Here is a 19,445-nt window from a genome sequence, read left to right as displayed (position 1 = left end):
TCCCTAAAGTTCTAATACCAACGCACTTCCAGCCCTTTTTTTTTTACATTGCTTTTTGTTTCATACTCAAATGAAAACTAGAGTAAGTCGATTTCTGTATGGAATAGATACTTGACCAACTCAAAAAGGTGAAACAAATTTAACACTGCAGATAGTATGAGATGATGCAGATGAAATTTATTTTAATATATATAATTCTGATTATATTTTTCTAATGGAAAAATCCCACTTCTCTGATTTGACAACAATTCATCCATTGTAACACTTTTTTTAACATCAAAACTGTGTTTTAAGCCTATCTTATCATTAGCGATTAAAATAAAGGTTACAAAAACAAATAGGAACTTTGTGACTCTTCAATAAACACTCTTCCAATTCCTATATTATATACTTTGAACAATTGTGACCTTCACCAGTGGTTGAAGTCTGGGAGTTCTGCCAGCAGCAGCTCCTCTCAGACCTTTATGTGCTCAGTTACAAGCTCTCATTGCCCTAAAGAGATTAGGACTTTTGAGAAGTCCAGAGACTATTTCAGTCCTTACAACAGCCCTTTAAACCATCTGTGCTGGGTCTCCCACTGAGCTGCTTGTGTCAAAAAGTGTACTAAGAGATCTCTGCTTTTTCCTTAGCCTTATGTGCATCTACAGGAATAACTTTCACTTAAGCCTTCCTTTCACAAAAGGAAAAAATATATAAAGCCCCACACTAGCCAAATATAGTAATCTATTTCTTCCTCATCCTCTCATTACAGAGGTCATAAAATCTCTATTCATCACACTACATGGGATGAAATAGCCAGACTTATTCCAAGGGAAAAGGATAAAGCAAAGAGTAAAACGATACATGAAAATTGTGAAACAATCACTCAACTACCTCTTTAAAAGCCAGATAGAATTGTATTGCAGCATAGCTACATTTAGTGTCTGCTGTATTTAAAGAAAATGTAGTACTACAATAACTTTATATATATAGTTTTGAAGATAATATTGTTGTTAAGTTATTCTGCAGCATCTAATACAGTTCACATAAACTTATTTTCTCATTAAGTTATAATAGATAAAAGATAGACCTTATAAAATGGAGATTGCCTTTCTTTAAAATAAAATGTGATTCTTTGTGGATGAGCTCATGGAGATTAATTGCCATCTGTGCTTCAGCAAATTCTCAAATGCTGCAGACAGAGCTTGAGAGCAAACAGGGAGGTAGAAGGGAACAGCAGAAGGGATGATGAACATGAGCCAATGGGCAAGGTGGGTAAGGAAAAAGAACAAGGGCTTACACTTGTGTAAGATGGAATGGAAAGAAAGAGGTGGGTAATGAGCAAAGAAAGGACAAAATGATAAAGATAAAAAAGATTTTGTTCTTCTGACAGGATTAGAAAAATTGTGTGAAGACTAAAGCTACTCTGACCTAGACTGCTGAGTAGAATAAGTGGAATGATTATTTAAACATGAAACAATTGTGAAAAACATATTGAAGGCAGTAAAAGCTATTTTTAAAAAATATAGAATAATCTAAACCATATTTTGCATACTCTCTTAATCTGGTAGATTCCTCATGGATTCTTGATCTGCCTTTCCTCACAATGCTATGTTCAAAAATGTTAAACATTATTGTTTTTAAATCAAGCTGATCCTTCAATTTTTAGTTCATTCTCTGCTTCTAGGTCATTAATTGTTCCATATTAAAGAAATTCCCTAATTCATTAGTCAGAATCTGGATTCTATCCAACAAGAAGCATATTTAAAATATCTCTAGAGAAAAAGCTTCCTTCTTCTGGCAGAAAATATTCAGGGAAGCAATCAATGCTAACTTCTCAATGAACAGGTTGAAACTGAGTGCCAAGTAGACTATCCCAGCAGTCACAAGTCAGAGGTGAGTGAAAATATTCTTAGTGAGTCAGACCAATGTTGCAGATTCCCTACTGTGTATTTTCATGGTGTTTTGCCAAATTTAAGTATTAAAAATTGCAATAAATCTGACAAGAAATAAACTAATTTGTTGAATGATCATGTCTGTGTTCAGCAGGTTTTTGTGAAAACTGTGTTAATATTGTTTTGGAGCAATCTACATACTTGCTAGGGATATTTTAATTTTTTTAAATGTGTTTAATATAGAAATGCAGTACAGACATTTAGTTGCATTTAACAGCTAAAGTTCACACTAGTTTGCCCTGTGACATGATTCTCATGCTGCCCAGAAAACCATTTTATTCAAATAATTTATGTGTGCACTTCAGCCTGAATAAGTGACAAAAGCCTAATATTCCGAAGGTTTTCATTGGACTGCCCACCAGAATACTCGATATTACTATGGGACTAGTTTTCCTGAATTTATAATTGTCTCAAGTTTCTATTCCTGAATCTACAACATAATTTCTCCAATATATACAATGATATTAAGATATTACAGATGTTAAATAGAACATGATTGGCAGTAAATTGTACCTATACTCTCTGAATACAAGTAGTTTCAGGCAATTACATTTATTTCCAAGCTAAAAAACCCTCAAACATAACAAGAAAAATAACATAACAAAGCAATCAAAGTACTGAAGTGTTAATAAGATTACCATAGTACAATATCTAATGAAAAACTGTCCTTTTTTTTTTGTTTTTTTGTTGTTTTTTTTGTTGTTGTTGGGTTTTTTTCTTGTTTGTGGGGGGTTTTTTGTTTGTTTTTGTGCTTTTGGGGTTTTTTTTGGGGGGGGGGTGTTTTGGGTTTGTTGGGTTTTTATTTTTTGTTTGTTTGTTGGGGTTTTTTTGTTTTGGTTAGCTTTTTTTCAGCCTGCATAGAAAATTTAGAAGGATGAGAAATACATGGAAATGCTACTATTGGGGTAGAAGGGCTTCTCCTATTTCGTGAGGTTACTTGGTTTTTTTAGACTTTTTTCTCTTTCAATTACAGGAAATTTGGAATACTTGATGTTTACATCTGGAACACACGATGATCTCTTACTCTGTAATCCAGAAATGCTGGCCTCTGTGCTGATCCTCTTGCCCCCTAAGGGACTGGTCCTAAGAGGGTGCTAAGACACTGAGACAGCAGCCTCCCCCCTCAAGCTGTCTCAAGCATGTAGAAATAGTTTTGCAAATGAGTTTTTAGAAGACAGGCAAAATATAAGGGGATGTTTGAAAGACAAAAGGTTTGGGCTATGCAGAAACCAAGACCTGTGGAACTTTTGAAAATTCTTCTCAGGCTCTCCTGCAAACTAGTTGGGAACAATTTCTTGGTGTGATTTCATGATACTATTCACTGAAACAAGTTGAGCAAAGAAGATAGCTGGTTCTATGAAGCAGAGAGAAATTGTTAGGAAAAGGAGGAGACAAGCAAAGACAAACTTCAGAAAGAAAACCAATAGGGAGAAAGAATTTATTAATAGCCATGTACTACCTGCAAAGTAAGACAAAAACCCCCAAGTAACAGCCCAAATGAGGTAAAAGAAACTGAAATGTTCTCACTTTGAAGGGAAGAAATGAAAGTACTAACAAAATGTCAACATACGTCCATGAGGAATTTTTTCTAGATTAGGCTAGTAAGGAGTCTAACTTCTAAATTTCAGGTGGGAAGAAAATAAAAATGGTGTATAGAATGCTCAACTAAAGTTTATCATGAAATGATAAGAGAAAGAACTAACAGTAGAGAAGGGATAAGACCAAAAAAGACGAAAAAGTAATTTTTATTAAAGTAGAAACAAAATACAATTGAAAGAAAACAGAGATAGTGATTATATATTTCTGGAAGAAGTTGCGTGTGTAATCACACAAACCATTTGCTCAAAACTAAAGCCAGATTGTTAGTATTACATAAAGAAGAGATCATCGTACTACAATATGCAAGTTACATTCACATTCTGCAAGGGCCAGATTTTCTTGTCCTACTCTGAAACAAAGCTGATGTGACATAAGTACCCACTGTTTTTAATTTGTGATGTACAACTCTACAGGCATGCAGAATGGAAACCTAGGTTATCATCCTCTAAAAGTTTGCTGTTTCCTTCCTAGGAATGGAACAGTTGAGTAGAGATTTCTTGCAGAACATCTAACAAGCCATATAGAATCCTCAAACTAATAGAAAAGGAGCACAAAGCACACCTCTGCTCTGTGAAGCTTGTAACTTTCTTGAAATAGCAAAAGCTCCAGCATAAGAAATGTAGAAATAATGAAATCTTTGAGTCCAAAACACTGAAAGTTTACTACAACCGATGGATAAGGCTTCTCCTCAACATTGCTTCAGGTTTTTTTATAACCTAATGTTGTTCTGTCTAAAACTACTTTCTTAGAAACTTTTTTTAGGGATGCTAATTACAGAAGAGATCAGGAGCCTTCTTTATCTGAAGAAAGCAAAAGCCCCACTGGAACTAGGGCAGAGTACTGTGCTGACTTCTGGTGGAATTACATGATGGTCGTTTCACACTACGGATACTGAATTCCCAGGCAACCTTCTATAGCAATAAAGTGCAAAAAGATGTGGCAAAAGCATGTTGCAGGATTTGTGAGTGTTTCATTAGCACTACTATAAACTTGGAGCCATACAAAGTACATACTGACAGTATAAGACTGACAATTTGTTACTGCATGTCCAGATTGGGATCATAATAGTAAATTTACCCTTTTGAGATATCCTGTGGAACAGAGAGTTAGTTTTACATGGCACATAAAGCATATTTAGCAATATGGATATTACATATAAATATACACTTTCCATTATATCTGTTCATAAAGTGAACTAAGAATAAAGGGAAATAAAGACAGTTAAAAAAGAAAAAGACATTTCTATGGAAACGAACCACCTATTGAGAAGGGGAAAATCATAAGACATGAAGTGATTATAGCTAATCTAAGATTTCAGTCAACCGAGAAGGAGAGCTACTTAACACAGTACTAAATAATACAGATGTCTGCCTGAAAAGTAGGAGACTGTATTTGCACAGAAGAAGACCAATAAATTCTTTATGTAAGATCACTCTGCTGGTATTCACATGCACTGCTATGAATTTTCCAGATTATTCCACTGGTATTCTCATGTGGTGCTCTGAATTTCCTTATTTAATTTCATAAAATGAGGACAATGTCTTTGCAGGTAATTCCTAAATCCTAAATTTTACTTACATAAGTTCTCGCTGGTATTGCCTTTAACAGAATACAGAAGACTGGACTATATAATATAGTTGAATAGGTGGTAAACATGACTTTTCAGCACTATATAATCTTGTAAAGTTCAAGTTCTCAGGTGCTGATATTTTTTTGCCAGATTTGATGCATCTACCCATGATACCAGATCTCAAAACCTATGTTCAACATCTAATATTTAATATGCTGTATTTGTCCAGTGTTGCTATTTATATGTGACTTGATTATTCCAACGAAATAAAAACTGCTCTTCTTAAGTAAACTGCATCTTCAATGACATTGTGCTCTCTCGGGTGGTTCCTGCCAAATTATAAAACCCAAAGAAGACACGTGGGTCAAGGTTGGATGTTCCTTGCAGAGCTAACTTCATTCTTCTACACAATGTCAGTTTCTGTTTCCAAATATGCTATGGCACAGGCCCACATAAGTTAGCAATTATTTGATACAGGGTCTTATATGTTTTGCTTTCCATAATACAAAGAGTATTTAAAACATAATGTATGTTCAAATTTAAAGAATACCAAGCTTTTGTAAGAGATCAAAACTGTGTAGGGAAAACCGGATTACTTCTATTGTGTATTAAGGAAATGCCTTAAACAGAATAATTACACAGTCTAATGCAAATATTGATAAATATCACATTTTATATTAGCTGTACTTTACTAAGGGTCACACTGTAATAACTTTCACAATATTGCACTAATATAGGTGTAGAAATATTGATGACAACAGTAAGATTTTACGGCTATCAACATTTAACTTGTGATAGCAGCAAAGTCAAAAACAACTACAAAAAAACCCCACAGAAAATCATTATATCCATTTATCTACTTCTCAAATTGTTTTTTTCACTAAGAGGAGAGATATAAAAGATTCTGCACTTTTTTTTTTTGTTTTGCTAGGAAAAAAACAGCTGTACATACATATGTATATTACAAAACAATACCATCTTAATAAACCCTGACTATACACTAACAAAAAAGTCATCAGCAGGCATAAAACTTGGCCACAGCAATACCTGAAACACAGGTTTCACATTCTGAAAGGAAGGAAATTTGTAGACCTAGGAAGGTGGCACCAATACAGTGTCTATGAAACTTTCTATAGAGAACAAAGTGACAACAGATTTACAGATTGCAACTTCATTTAGTTTACTATTTGGTTTCACACCTTTAAAGGAATGAATTTACAACAACCTGAATTAGCTTTGTCTGCAGTAGGAAAATGAGTTTAATGTTACTATCAGGGAGATTTCTTCATTTTCCACTCTAAGAGCATGATTCCCTTGCTCCATGGCCTATATATCACAAACGTGTGACAGATGGCACTAACTGGCCTTGCATACTGAAGAGAAAGAGCTGGAAAAGGATGCTGTTGGGAAATACACAAAACATACCATGTGCTGCTGATTTTCTAAAGTCTTTTGGAATTTGTTCCAAACTCCAGAAAAATATAAAAATCCAGCTCATGCAATGCATGCTTGATGGTCATATGTCTGTTTCTGCTGACTTTGTAATCTTCTCAAAATCAGTGATTAAGTACGAAAATCTAATTATATCTGGTACTTTGCAGGTTGTGTTTGCTGCATTTTATTAAGTTATTAGGAGAATGACTGAATACAACATCCACCTCAAGCAGATTGCTCCGTTTTAGTGAAACCTACAGAACTATTAAACTGACAAAGTCAGCAACATAAATCATTCACCTCTTGCAGTTAAATACTATAAAAGCAGTTTTCAGGATAATTTAAAGCATAATATGTATTTTCTTAGGCTTCCTTTGGATCACAAAAAAGTAAAATAACTACTCTGTAGTCACTGAAAGAATCCACATCCCAAAAAAAAACCTTATGACTTCTGCAAATTCCTAAACAGGCATCCCTTCACTTGGTGGGGGAGTGGGAGGAGGGAAATAGCTACCATTAGAACAGTGGTAATGTTGATAGTGAAAAAGTCTGGAACTAGAGGAAGTGAAGTTTTCCCAAAACTCATTCAGAAAGCAATATAATTGGAGGTTAGTCCCCATGAAAAGGTCACACATTGAAAATTCCAAATGTTTTTATAGCCATCCAATTTATTAAAAGTTCATGGGTTTAAAAATGACTGTCTAAAGAGAGTCTACCATCAGCTATATGATTTTTGAAGATATGTTCTCTCCATAAGGAATACCTGCTAATGCCTTAAGTTTTAGCTTTCATATTTTTTTAGATTATGTCTTGGTGTGGCTCTGAACTTCATATAGAGTGTTAGCAAGTTCTCTTCACAGTTTAGTTAGACAAAACAATCCTTTTCCAGCCTGAGAACCAAGGACACCATTGTAGCTTCAGGCCCAAAAATTGTAAACAACAGGGAATTGAGGAGAGCAATCTGGGAGGATGGGCCTTCATAACCTGAAGCTGTAATTGGAAAATTAAGCCCAATATGTAAATGGACCAAAATTTATAAAAGTGTGAAAACTCATGACTGGTCATCCATCTTGGGATCATCTTGGGTCCATCTTGGGTAGAGCCATGGCAAGGTTCTTGTAATACCCAAGGTGTATCCTTTGAAGGCCTTTTAAATAAATACCTACTTTATTAATTTAACACTGTCTAGCCTCTGTTCCAGGTAGCCTCTCACAGGCATCACTCTCTATACAGCATGTGTTCTCATTAATTTCAACACATTTGATTTATATTAGCTTTCAAGTATTTAGAGTAACTATTTTACCTTTCTCCCTCAAAGAAACTAAAGTCAGGTGATAATCCAGTGCTTTGAGATAAAATCCTTTAAAAAAAATAATTGTTTGGGGTTTTTTTAGAAATTTTTGCATTTTGCATCTTATTTACAGGCTGAATTTTGTATTTTCCCCCTGAAAACAAACAAGCAAAAAAGCACTCTCTCTACCTTACCCAGCTTCTCTCTAGATTGCCTCCATAACGTGGCAATTATTGACCATGATCGTTCTATGTTTTAACTTGGAAAGAAAAACATAAATTTGAGAAAATTTATGTAACTGAGCGGCATTAATAGAATTTAAATGACAGCTGCAAAACTTGCTTGTCATTTTAAAATTACAAGTATTTACTACTTGTCAATATTTCCACAGTTAATATGATCTGCAGCTGGCATATCCTCTTTGAATTCAGACAGTAATACAGGGAGATGGAAAGAGGGACCAGTCTTCAGGACCAGCACTCAGATCACTCCTTTGATTGCTCAGGGCTGCTGCTTTTGGCTGAATCCCCAAGGGCTGAATGCTCCAAGGGAACTTTGCTGCCTATTGCAGGTTGTTAATTCTTTAATGTCTCCCCAAGAGCCAAGGCATCATGTGGAGTGTGGGCAGCCCAGAGCAGCCCCAACCCCGGGGCCAGGAGAGTCAGTGGTGAGGGTCTGAAGCCCTCTGGCTTCACTGAAATGTGGTCCTGGGCCACGGGAAGGATGGAGGGTGGCCCTGGGAGAGGCCAGGCAGGGACAGGCAGGACTGGTTATGCCCTCAGGGTCATTGATGTGGGCATTTCTGAATGGCGGTGTTGGATCTGGTACTTTGGCTTTTATGTTAGGCATTTAGAGAGTGTTTCAGAGAGTGTTTTTCCCCCCTTGTGTCCTACTTTCTCTACAGGGGTCTGCTGCTTCTTCTAAATTACAGCCAGTAGCCCCATTGACAGAGATAAAAGATATCGAGTGGCTTATGAGCTGTGTTATTTGCATTCAGAAAAAACACTTGTGAACACAGTTAAAACAGCCTTCATCTCCTGCCACTCACATAAGTAGTCCCCAGATAAGGATTGATTTTTATCCTGAATGACATTTGAAATCCAGCATGCTAATATAACTATAGACAGAAACCAGAAGCATGATTAAACAGAATCTAACACACGTCACTCCACTGCAGCGTCCACCTGGAACATTTATCACAGGACAGACTCCACACCAGCCTGAGACACTTCACAGCACTAGAAGCATTAAGAGCACAAATGTGTTAAATAACCTTTAAAAAAGTACAGTTGAGTAGGGCATACTGCTAGATTTTTAAGTTCTTACCATTTGCAATCAGAAAAATAAAAACCTAGGTTTTATTTCCATTTCAACATGTATTGTTTTAAGAATGTAGGCACTACAGCATTCATTTCTACTTGCATGTTCTTCTTTCTGGTTTTTGGTCTTTCAAAAGTATATTACTATAGAGCTTTTGTACTGCTAACAGTTAATCAATATTTGTGAGAAAATATCAAGGATTTATTCTCCCTACATATTTTTTTTAAAGCAGTGTAATATCTACTCAAACAGGTAGAAAATTAGCATATGCAAATTTCTCTGCGAGTAACACAGTTTACCAGTTCAAAGCAACGGCTTCTCTGCTTTTAGTCAAAATATTTGCTCCTCCTGCCTTTAAGACATAAGTTTAGATATACCTTTCACAACTGAATAAAATCAAATTTCATTATAGTGGGTCTGCCCAAGAAAGAACTGGGTTTATTATCTCATTAAGTGAACAAAGAAAAAAAAGATCCAAAAGCTACTAGCTAAGAAAAACAAATGCCAGGTGGGAAAAAATTACTTTTACAATTCCTCAATCTTTTACAATGAATTATATGCATTTGGACTATATTCCCTGACTGATACTTTTACTTTAGTATGTGACAGAGAGAAGATGGAAAACGTGCTATGAAGAGAAAGCATTGATTTGTGGTTGTTCTGCACTAATAGCTTCCTAGGGACTAATAAAATAAGTTAGAGCCTAATAAAATGACTGATCTTTCATTCAGGATAACAATGAACCTTAGCCACCAAGTCAAGCCAGACTCATTATTCTAAATGACAATCCAAAAAGGCAAAGCAGAAGATACATCTTCCCCTCAACCCAACATATTATTATACAAGGACATAAAAATTCCTTGATCCAAAGAAGAAAGTTTAATTTTGCATAGCGGTGACATATTCATTTGGTCTGTGCTCCCTTCTGGCTACTAATCCCACAGTGAGTGCACTAAAAATTTGGACAGAAGCTTTGGAAAGGATATTGATGACATAACCCAAGAGAAGTTAAGAAATTTCAGATTCCATTTCTAGCTCTCATGCAAACATTGGTACCCAGTCAGATCAAATATGTATATCTTGTTCATTTTTCTATGTCAAACAATGAATATAAGGAAAGAGTAATAGCAGGTTAGTCAACAGGATAACCTCCAACACTACTCTAGCCTTTGTGACTTCCTTAGCTGGATAAATCTGTGTGTCAGTAGAAATTATCAATGGATCTGTTTTCCAAGATTATCCAGTCTTCCCTTGAAGCCATAAAAAACTTCTGACATCCATAATATGCAAATAGGTTTATAGTTTTGCTATGAAGAAATTGAAGAACTTGCTCCTGCTCAATCTGGTGCCTACTAATTTCCTCTGATAGCTCAAACTTTTTGTACTGGAATGGAAAGACAATCTAATCTTGCACATCTTATTCATAATACTGTGAATTTACAGACCATTAATGCAACAGTTCTTAATCACCCCCTTTCTAGACTGAAGAATCCTCCTATATTCAATTTTAAACCATCTATTTCCTATAATCTATTTTCTATAATCATCATTTCTTTGTGTTCTTTGAGGCACCAGCACTGTATACAGCATTAGGGATATGAATGAAAGATGCACTTACACAATGGCATGAGTGTGTTCTCTGTTCCACTTTGATTTTTCCACCCATTGGTACCAGGTTTGTTTTTTGATCACTGCTAAGCCTGGCATTTTCGTTATGGAACTATCTACCAGAAGAGGTCAATGTTTGTGATGATCACTTCACTTTTATGAAAAATATTCATGAAAGAAAATAATTACAAATGTAAGGATAGGCTTCTTTAGCTTTAGTTACAACCATTAGCAGCCAGGTAAGAATTTTAATTTCAAATATCTAAGAAAATCATGTTTTAAAGAGATAATTTTAAAGATACAAGAAAACATTTCATTTAATTTCAGCATACAGTAAACTATTTTTTTAATGCAATAAATTTAACAAAGAGAAGTTGATGCTCAGAAAAACAAAGGTCTTCCATAAATAGATTTTCAGGAACGGCAGAGCATGAAATCTTCACAACAGATTAATTCCAGAAAAAACAGAAGCAATAGAATTTTGACATTTCAAGTCTCAGGGTTCTGCACAACTCCTTGGTTACTTCTTTACGGTGCTTATTCCCAGATCTGTTACTTGTTGCACAAGTCTGCTTTGTCTATTTAGAGCTTTGTGGACCTTGGGGTTTGTTTTTTTGTTTGTTTGTTTTCTTAAATGCAAGGATGCATGGAACAGATTTATCATTATTATATGATGCAAATTTCAGTAATAAATTAATTAAAACTGTGGGATATTTAATAATATTGCAAATTGTTTGTAAATATAAAAATATCATCTTGGTCAAAACTTCATCTGCTAAGATTATGCAAACCATTTTTTCTAAGATTTTCACTAAAAAATATTTTCTCAAGCCGAATTTATATCCCTTGTGGAACTTCTGATCAGTTTGAAAAGGAAATAAGTAAAAAGAGCAGAGAACTTACAGGGTAAAGGCATCAATAACATCTCCTGCAGATCTTGTCATCTCAAAGTAGGTTTGCAGAATGTTGACGGTTCCTGAAAGTGCTTCATGCCCACAGCCACAGAACAGTGCAACTCCAGCATAGAGCAGGATGGTGGCAATCAGAGACGCGTAGGGAATGCCTCCCAGGCATTTGATGCAACACTCGAAGCATCCTACAAAAAAAGAGAAGAAAAAAGGGTTATGATACTAAATTATATCAAAAAAGCAAAAAGAATGTTCTATTTGTGAGAAACACTCCTGACAATTAAAGACTGTAGGCCAAAGAGAGTTTAGGTCAATTATAACAACCCAGACTGACAGAAAACCTGTGAAAGGTTAATTCAACTTCTGAGTTTTCTCAGTTGCTACTTGACCTATTAAACGTAGACACACCATCTGATTAGCATGAAATGTTAAACAGCTAGTTCCTCACAGAGTTTCATGTTTTTATTCAGAGCAGGTTACAATGTTAAAATATATACATATATTCACAATTCCTGCTTGTTACCTATCAGATTACTGAGGAAGACTCTCAAAAACAGGAAAACCACCACAAAAAAAAAAAAAAAAAAAAAAAAAAAAAAAAAAAAAAAGAAAAAAAAAGAAAAAAGAAATATATTCAGTCAAATTTCTTCCATATCATAGGTTTATTTCAATTTTTGGACATTCTTCTGACGACAGAATTGCTCCTGCCTGCAACACTAATTCGTTGTGCATCACTCAAATACCTCACAAGAATAAATAAAGACATCCACCAAAGAGCTTAAAATTAGAAAAAAAATATAGTTGAATTTTCTCTCAATATATTTTACTTTGTGTGATGTTTCTTAAGTGAAGGTAATTGCTCTTGAGTTATAAAAGGCCAGCCTCTTGTCCCAGCACCACAGCATCTAAAACAATGCCCAGTTGATAAAAAAAACATTTCTTCAGTAATTGTTCTGAAGTTTCTGGCACTACCCTGCCTAGCTTCATGAATGCAGACTCTCTGACTCTTCCAAATCTCATCAATCCCACAAGACCTTTTACACCCCATGGAACCCTTCCTATTGCCTTCTGAAGGGACAGAGAACGTGGCAGTCACTGGCTGAGAGAAGACAAACAGGCATTGACTCAGTAACCAGAAGTTGTATTTTCTCCCAAGTACTACCAGTTTATAGCAAAAAGGACCTGGATGGAAAACAAAGTATAGGCATATAGATTTTAAATATTTATACCTACAAAGACCAATTAAAAATTACATATAAGTTGTTCAACAGGTACCAATCAATATATTTTAACTTGTTCCAAAGGCTTTATGCTATGCTAAATCATAGAACCAGAGATATATAAAAAGAAAAAAGCCATTCTTTAAAGACAGTATGAGTACTTTCATAATGTCTAATTCTCAAATGTAGCTTCTCTATGTAATTTCATATTTTTTCCTTTAATTTGGTATGTTTCTATTTCCTTTAGCCTAGATTAGCTGAGTAATAACTTCCTGTCGGTTGAAACCTCCATTTACTCCTTTTAATGAACAAAAATAGTCATATATATATATTTAGCATATATATATATATATATATATATATATATATATATATATATAAATATATAAATATATATACAAGATTCCCTGAAGAGAACAGTTTAAGCCATTTTAAAATATGCACACATTTTACCCGGATAGAAACCCTTTTCTACTTTGTAAATATAAGTAACATTATGGAAGGCAGTATTCAAAAAATATAGCATACTAAACATTGAATATACCAAATGTATAAAAGACAAAATAATACCCAAGTATGTATCCCAATTGTATAAAAATAGAAAGATATAGCTTGAGACTACTTTTGTTTAATGACAACTTACTGTATCAGAGCCAACTGCGAAATACCAGAGGCAAACTGCACAAATCCACACATTTAAACTGCTGCCAAAGCCTTGCTGAGTACCCTGTCGCACAGGTCACCCAGCTCGTCCATGGGGGTAACACATTCCAGCCTTGTCGGTGAGAGCATTCCCTCTTCCCCCATCCCTCTCCATCTCTGAGCCCCCGTTCTGGGTGAAGAGCAGATCGTCCTGGTAATTCCTGCCATTCCACCGTGCTGGCAGCAGGCAGCTCTCCACCTCCACAGCACAAGGCTTTGGATGTCCAGGGATGACTCTGAGTCTTCTTCAGTGACAGACTATGGGGGTTTTGTACTCAGGGACTCTGTGTACTTTTCAGCAGTGCAAGATTTTAGGAACAGACCAGAAAAATGTATAAATGCCTTTGGAGTATCTAATTCTGCGTGCAGAAAACTGCATGAATCTCTTAAAACACCTTTGATCCTGTTTTATATGATTATCCTTAATATAACAACTGTGATTAATGCTTCAGTGTTTTAAAGCCTACACAAATAAAAAAAAAAAATTCACTGGAAAATCTACTGTCTTAAAGGCAAAAAACCTAAGAAATATATATTTAAAAAGAGTTCATTGAGCAAGAACTATGGGACAATACATAGTTATCTGACATCAGAGTTTATCACAAAATGCCCATTGCTATTTTTAGCACAGAATAACAGCAGGAAAAGCCTCAGAAAACTAGTACCACTGTACACCTATTGACTATTATTATTATTATTATTATTATGAGAAAGTAAAAAGGAAGGGGAGAGATGACAATAGGGTAATAACAGGAATGATACATGAGGGCTTGCAAAGTCAAAGATGAAAAAATAAGATAGACCTAAATATTTTCAGGGACACATGGACTTTAGGGAGTGTTAATACTGCAATAGCTTGGGGCAGGGAAGAGGAAGAGAGATTTTGTAAAGATTTCTTTTTCCCCTTCTGAGAAAGATGAAATGGAAGGAAGTTGTGTGTGCTGTTGTCTGGGAGCAGCTGGCTGTCATTACCTCCTGAAGCTGCTGCACCTCACTCTCTAGCTCCAATGAGGGTTGAGCACACACTCAGATGTAACAAATTCAGATGTCATCAAAACCCACAGACAGCGATATTACTTGAACTTTGTTATAATGAAACAGTGTAAAAATATAGTAAAATAGCATAGCAAAGTAAAAGCAGCAGAAATTATAGATGTAATCATATACAATCTAAGGAAAAATTTAATCAAAAATAAGTCAGTTTTTTCCCCCATCACTTCAAAATTTGTAAAGCAACTGAAACAAAGTAATAGTGTGTGAAGTGCTTCTCTTCATCTCTCACATTAAAACTGTTCATGTTTATAAACCTTTGAGGGAAGCTTTTAGTGGTATATTTCACCAATATAAGATCTTTTCATTCATAAAAAAATACTGGGAAAAAATTAATTCAACCACATGAAAATTTCAAATAATTATATATTGTCAAAGCCTTGCTCATTTATTTAACCCTACTACCTTTCTCACTTCTTACTTCACGAGTAACTCCAGAGTTTTCAGTGTTGTCAAATCAACTCAAAACTAAAGAAAACCAGTGAATCAGCACTATGATTTTAAAATGGATATTACACATCATTCATACAGCACACAAGGTAATGTGCTATAGGTAACATCTGCTCCAGTTCTTTTCTTTCAGCTGTTCAGAATGTGCAAATGGCTGTTTAATACCAGAACAATAGAAATGCTATTTTTACCTGCGCAGTGATATTGACTCACCAGCACAGTGTGACTCAGCTGTGAGATATGTGTGTACGTCTGTGCCAGACAGGCAGTCATTCACCTCTCCAAACACCCTCCTCACAAGGCAGTTAACACATACAGACACAGAAATAATTACTAGGAAAGATGAAAAAGATTGCATGCTCCTTTGATGTTTGTTCTCATCTTCAAATAGTTTTCGGCACTTTTCAAACTGTTCACTCTGCACAATAAACTTGTGCTATATAATTCAGCATCTATCATTCTTATTTTGCTTATGTGTACCAATATTTTTCCTTCAAGTAAAAATCTAAATCTTCTGGGACCATATGTCTTTACCAAAACTGTAGGAAGTAATCATAAACATTATCCTTTTTTTTTGTAGTTTTCAACATGAAGGCCTGTACTGTTCTTTTTTCTCTATTTTATTAAAATCATTCCATAGAGAAAATTTAGTCAAGAAATACACAGAAGATGACAAGAGAAGAAATTTTATTTTAAGCGGATAAAATAAAACTCCAAATATTGGCTATATTGAGTTACCAAAATGCAACACATTAATGTTGCATTACATATATCCATTTCCAGTCAACAAAAATCGCATAGACAATTACCTCTTTGTTCCTCTTAGTAGAAATATTACTGTCTATGTCAGAAATATTACTGATATAGATATCTAAACTTTCTTATACAGGCAAATCTGTGCCTATCTCTTTAGTTTCTGGGGCTTGGATGTAAATATTCTATTATATTTTCAATTGCATCAGCCCAAAATGAATTTACTTTCTGTTTATACAATCTCTACATTAAGAAGGCTAAAAATTTAGATATTGATGAGAAGAAGAAATTTTCCCCATGATTTACATCTAATTGTGCACACAAATTGCATCACCACAATAATTTCTTTGTTCGTGTGTTAGTGATATGTGAACTCTTTTTCCTCAGTGCAGATCAGGACATATAGCCAACAAATAAAATACTCAATCCATTTCTGTTCAGTATATTTAAAAGAAAAAAAAAAGATTCAGGACTTACATCTCATGCCACTTCTGTCTGTGAAAGTGAAGTTAAATCAATGATTTCAGAACCAGTTTTGGAATGCTGTTATGCTACTGCATTTTACATTAATGGTTAAGAAAACCCATTCACCCCAGATATTAACATGAAGAAAATCAATATTAAAAATATATATATAAAAAGTAAACACAGCAAATACAGAAGGATATTCTGGTTTTGTTTTTTTCATCCTTTCCAACTCATTTGCAGCTGGAACACCTAAATGATTAATCAGACACAACTGCATGTCCAAAGAATTACTGATTAATCACAGCTAATTTAATTTCCAATGGGAGCAAGTACCTCTGAAGAATATACAACATTTTAATAACATTTTTCTTTAAATTATTTTTCTTAAATAGTTTTCTATCTAATATTAGAAGACAGGACAGTAGAGTCCAAGTAAAATGCCAGAGAACTACATAAACTTGAAACAGAAAACAAAATAACAAAATCTTCTGTGTCTTCCATGCCTGGCTAGACATGCATTTCTTCATATCTAAATTTGTACCACTTGTCACGTAGCTTTCATGGCCAATCAACTCAAATACAGTTTCACAGCCCCATCATGAAACATGCAGATTTACTTCTGAAGTCTATTAAGCTAGACTTAACCTCAAGTCAAGCTACTGTTATGTAATATTTTAATTGATAAACACAGTCATCAAAACATAATTGAACAAAAAGCAACACTTTTTACTTATATCTTACACCCTCAAATTACTCAACATGTGGCACGAATTCCTGATCTGAAACTGGTCCCCAGGACATCCCAGTATAGCAGCAGGTAGAAGGAATCCAGCTCCCTCAACACTGTCCCAAGGACAGAAGAAAGACAAGACATTTACAATGTGGTTTTACAAAGCTGCAAATGAAGTGAAGCAACATTTGGGAATGAATCACATAAAGATCACCCCTGTACTTTCATTTGGAAAACCTGCTCAAGGAGTGCTGTAAACACAATCCCATGTGATTGGTCCCAGGCTCATTAATGGAATACATCCCCACTCTGCTCCACCCTCTCCCATTATACAAGATCTACTCACAAGTAGGCCAGTAATGCTAACAACTGAAGTTATTTCTTAATCTTGTTCAAGAGATGATTTCTCATTTAGATTAACCTTCAATAAGAATGCTTACAATTACAGAATTACCTGTCAAGCAATAAAAAGTAATTTTACCACAAAGTTAATTCTGATTTCCTCTCTGCTATGACTACAGTGGAAAAGTAAGCTAAACATTGAACACTTGTAAGAAACATGATATGTAGAAAAGCAAGAGTAATGCCCTGACAGACACAAAAGGATTTTAGGAAATAGGCAACTAATTGCAAGAAAACAAAAAAAACCCAACAAATATGAAGGTATCCTTTTACACATCTAATTGTGTATAATTACTGGATCTACTTTGACTTATTTCCACAGCGTAATTGGATATTAGCTAATCAGATATCAACTAATACTGAAAATGAAAGTGTTAGTCCTTAGGCTTTTACAGTCATTCTGCAGTTAATAGTTGCTTCAGTTACTGCACTCAGTGTGGGACCAAGGCTAAGAGGAATGATAAAGACTTTTTCTTATTTAGACGCAAAATGCCACCAGCTAAACTGACACACCTAACACTGGGCATTGTCAAAATCACTATAATGTGTGTTTGCTCATGAGAATCCCACTGGCCCAGATGACAGTTTTAAGCAGTGGAGATACAGTCTGGTTGTGCTGGATCTTGGAAGCAGCTCCCACAAACCCAGCCTTTCACCAGATCACTGTGCTTATATTACCTTGCATTTTAAAAAATAATCCCAGAAACCCCCTCTGTGGACTGGTTAGGACAACATTGCTGCCCAGGGAATTATATGAAGAATCAACATCTGCAACTTGCAGTCAGAAACTGTTCTGTAACATCTCACACAATTTCTCCCTTAACAAAAAAGCAACAAAATATTTACCTCTGCAACATCCATCCCACCCAGGCTCTGATTCTCTAACTTAGAGAAAAATTTAGTCATAAAAAGTATATGACTTCAGATATTTGAATGATACTGAGATTATCTCACCATGGACATACCAGGTCTGCACACAGATATCCCCCAGTGGCCCTAGGCCAACAACAAAAATTATAATTTTGCAGCATAAAACCCCACAATTTTCCATCTTATTTACTACTACATTTTGTCTATAGGTTGATACAAAGTACTTTCAGTAACATAAAAAAAACCCTATAAAATCCTTCAAAGAGGTTTCAAAACAAAAATTAAAATAAAAATTTCATACTTGTGATAAAGTAGTCTGAAAATGCAGCCTTAAGAGCTGAATATGGATGTCAGGAATTCTTAGTGACAAAAATTCACATCTTTATTGACAGCTGTCTTGGCTTTTTCAAACCAAGACAACAGCTTTAAGAGATGATGTTTTCTTATGTGGCTGAATGCTGAAACATTTTAAATTGAAGCAATAGACGTTAAAATATTTGATCTTTGAACATGTTTTGAAATGCAGATAATATTCTGAATCTTCTCTGTAGTCATTAAATCAAAAGGAATAGAGTCACAGTCTAAGGAACATAACTGAATTCAGCTCAGTTTTATCTACCATTTTTTTAAAAAAATTGAAATAATCAACTGCTCATTTACTCTATCCTATAACCATAAAAATTGCTCAGCACTTGTATTAGGAAAATACATTGTTGCAGAAACTTTTCTAAACTGAACTTCATTATTTGAGAAGTTTTGGTTAGAGATTTTAGAATTCTAATACCAGCCTAGGTCAATAGTCCAATGTAAATTCAAGTGTTTCATTGAATGCAAGCAGGTTTTTTTATTTTTAAGTTTGTAAAACCTCCTGGTAGCAGCACCAATATTTTTAGAAGAGAAAATTGTGCAGCAAAATTGCTAAGACCCTCAAAGACCTAATTTACAAATTCATTTATGGATAACTTTTTCATCCTTAGTGTATATGTAAATTTTAAAGTTCTTTATTTCATGGTTATTTTCATTTGAAATATGGGGATCTGGAGATTACATAGTATTTTAATAAAATACAGTACATTGCACAATATCTCTCCCTCCCTTTCTCATATGGATTCTGTCTTGATCTGAGTAACAGATAA

The 19,445-nt window shown here is 34.8% G+C and overlaps 1 protein-coding gene across 1 annotated transcript in view; it reads right to left on the bottom strand.

The window, feature by feature from the left end:
• The window catches only part of GPM6A (glycoprotein M6A), a 113,892-nt gene that overhangs the window by 26,990 nt on the left and 67,457 nt on the right, over positions 1 to 19,445 (bottom strand). The window contains exon 2 of the mRNA XM_014884002.2: positions 11,660 to 11,852. Coding sequence (XP_014739488.1) covers positions 11,660 to 11,852 — 193 coding nt within the window. The remainder of the gene's footprint in view (positions 1 to 11,659; positions 11,853 to 19,445) is intronic.

Source organism: Sturnus vulgaris, chromosome 4, assembly GCF_052056855.1.
Source record: "Sturnus vulgaris isolate bStuVul1 chromosome 4, bStuVul1.hap1, whole genome shotgun sequence".
NCBI lineage: Eukaryota > Metazoa > Chordata > Aves > Passeriformes > Sturnidae > Sturnus > Sturnus vulgaris.
Note: the sequence above shows the minus strand (reverse complement) of the source record. Positions and strands in the feature narration are given on the sequence as shown.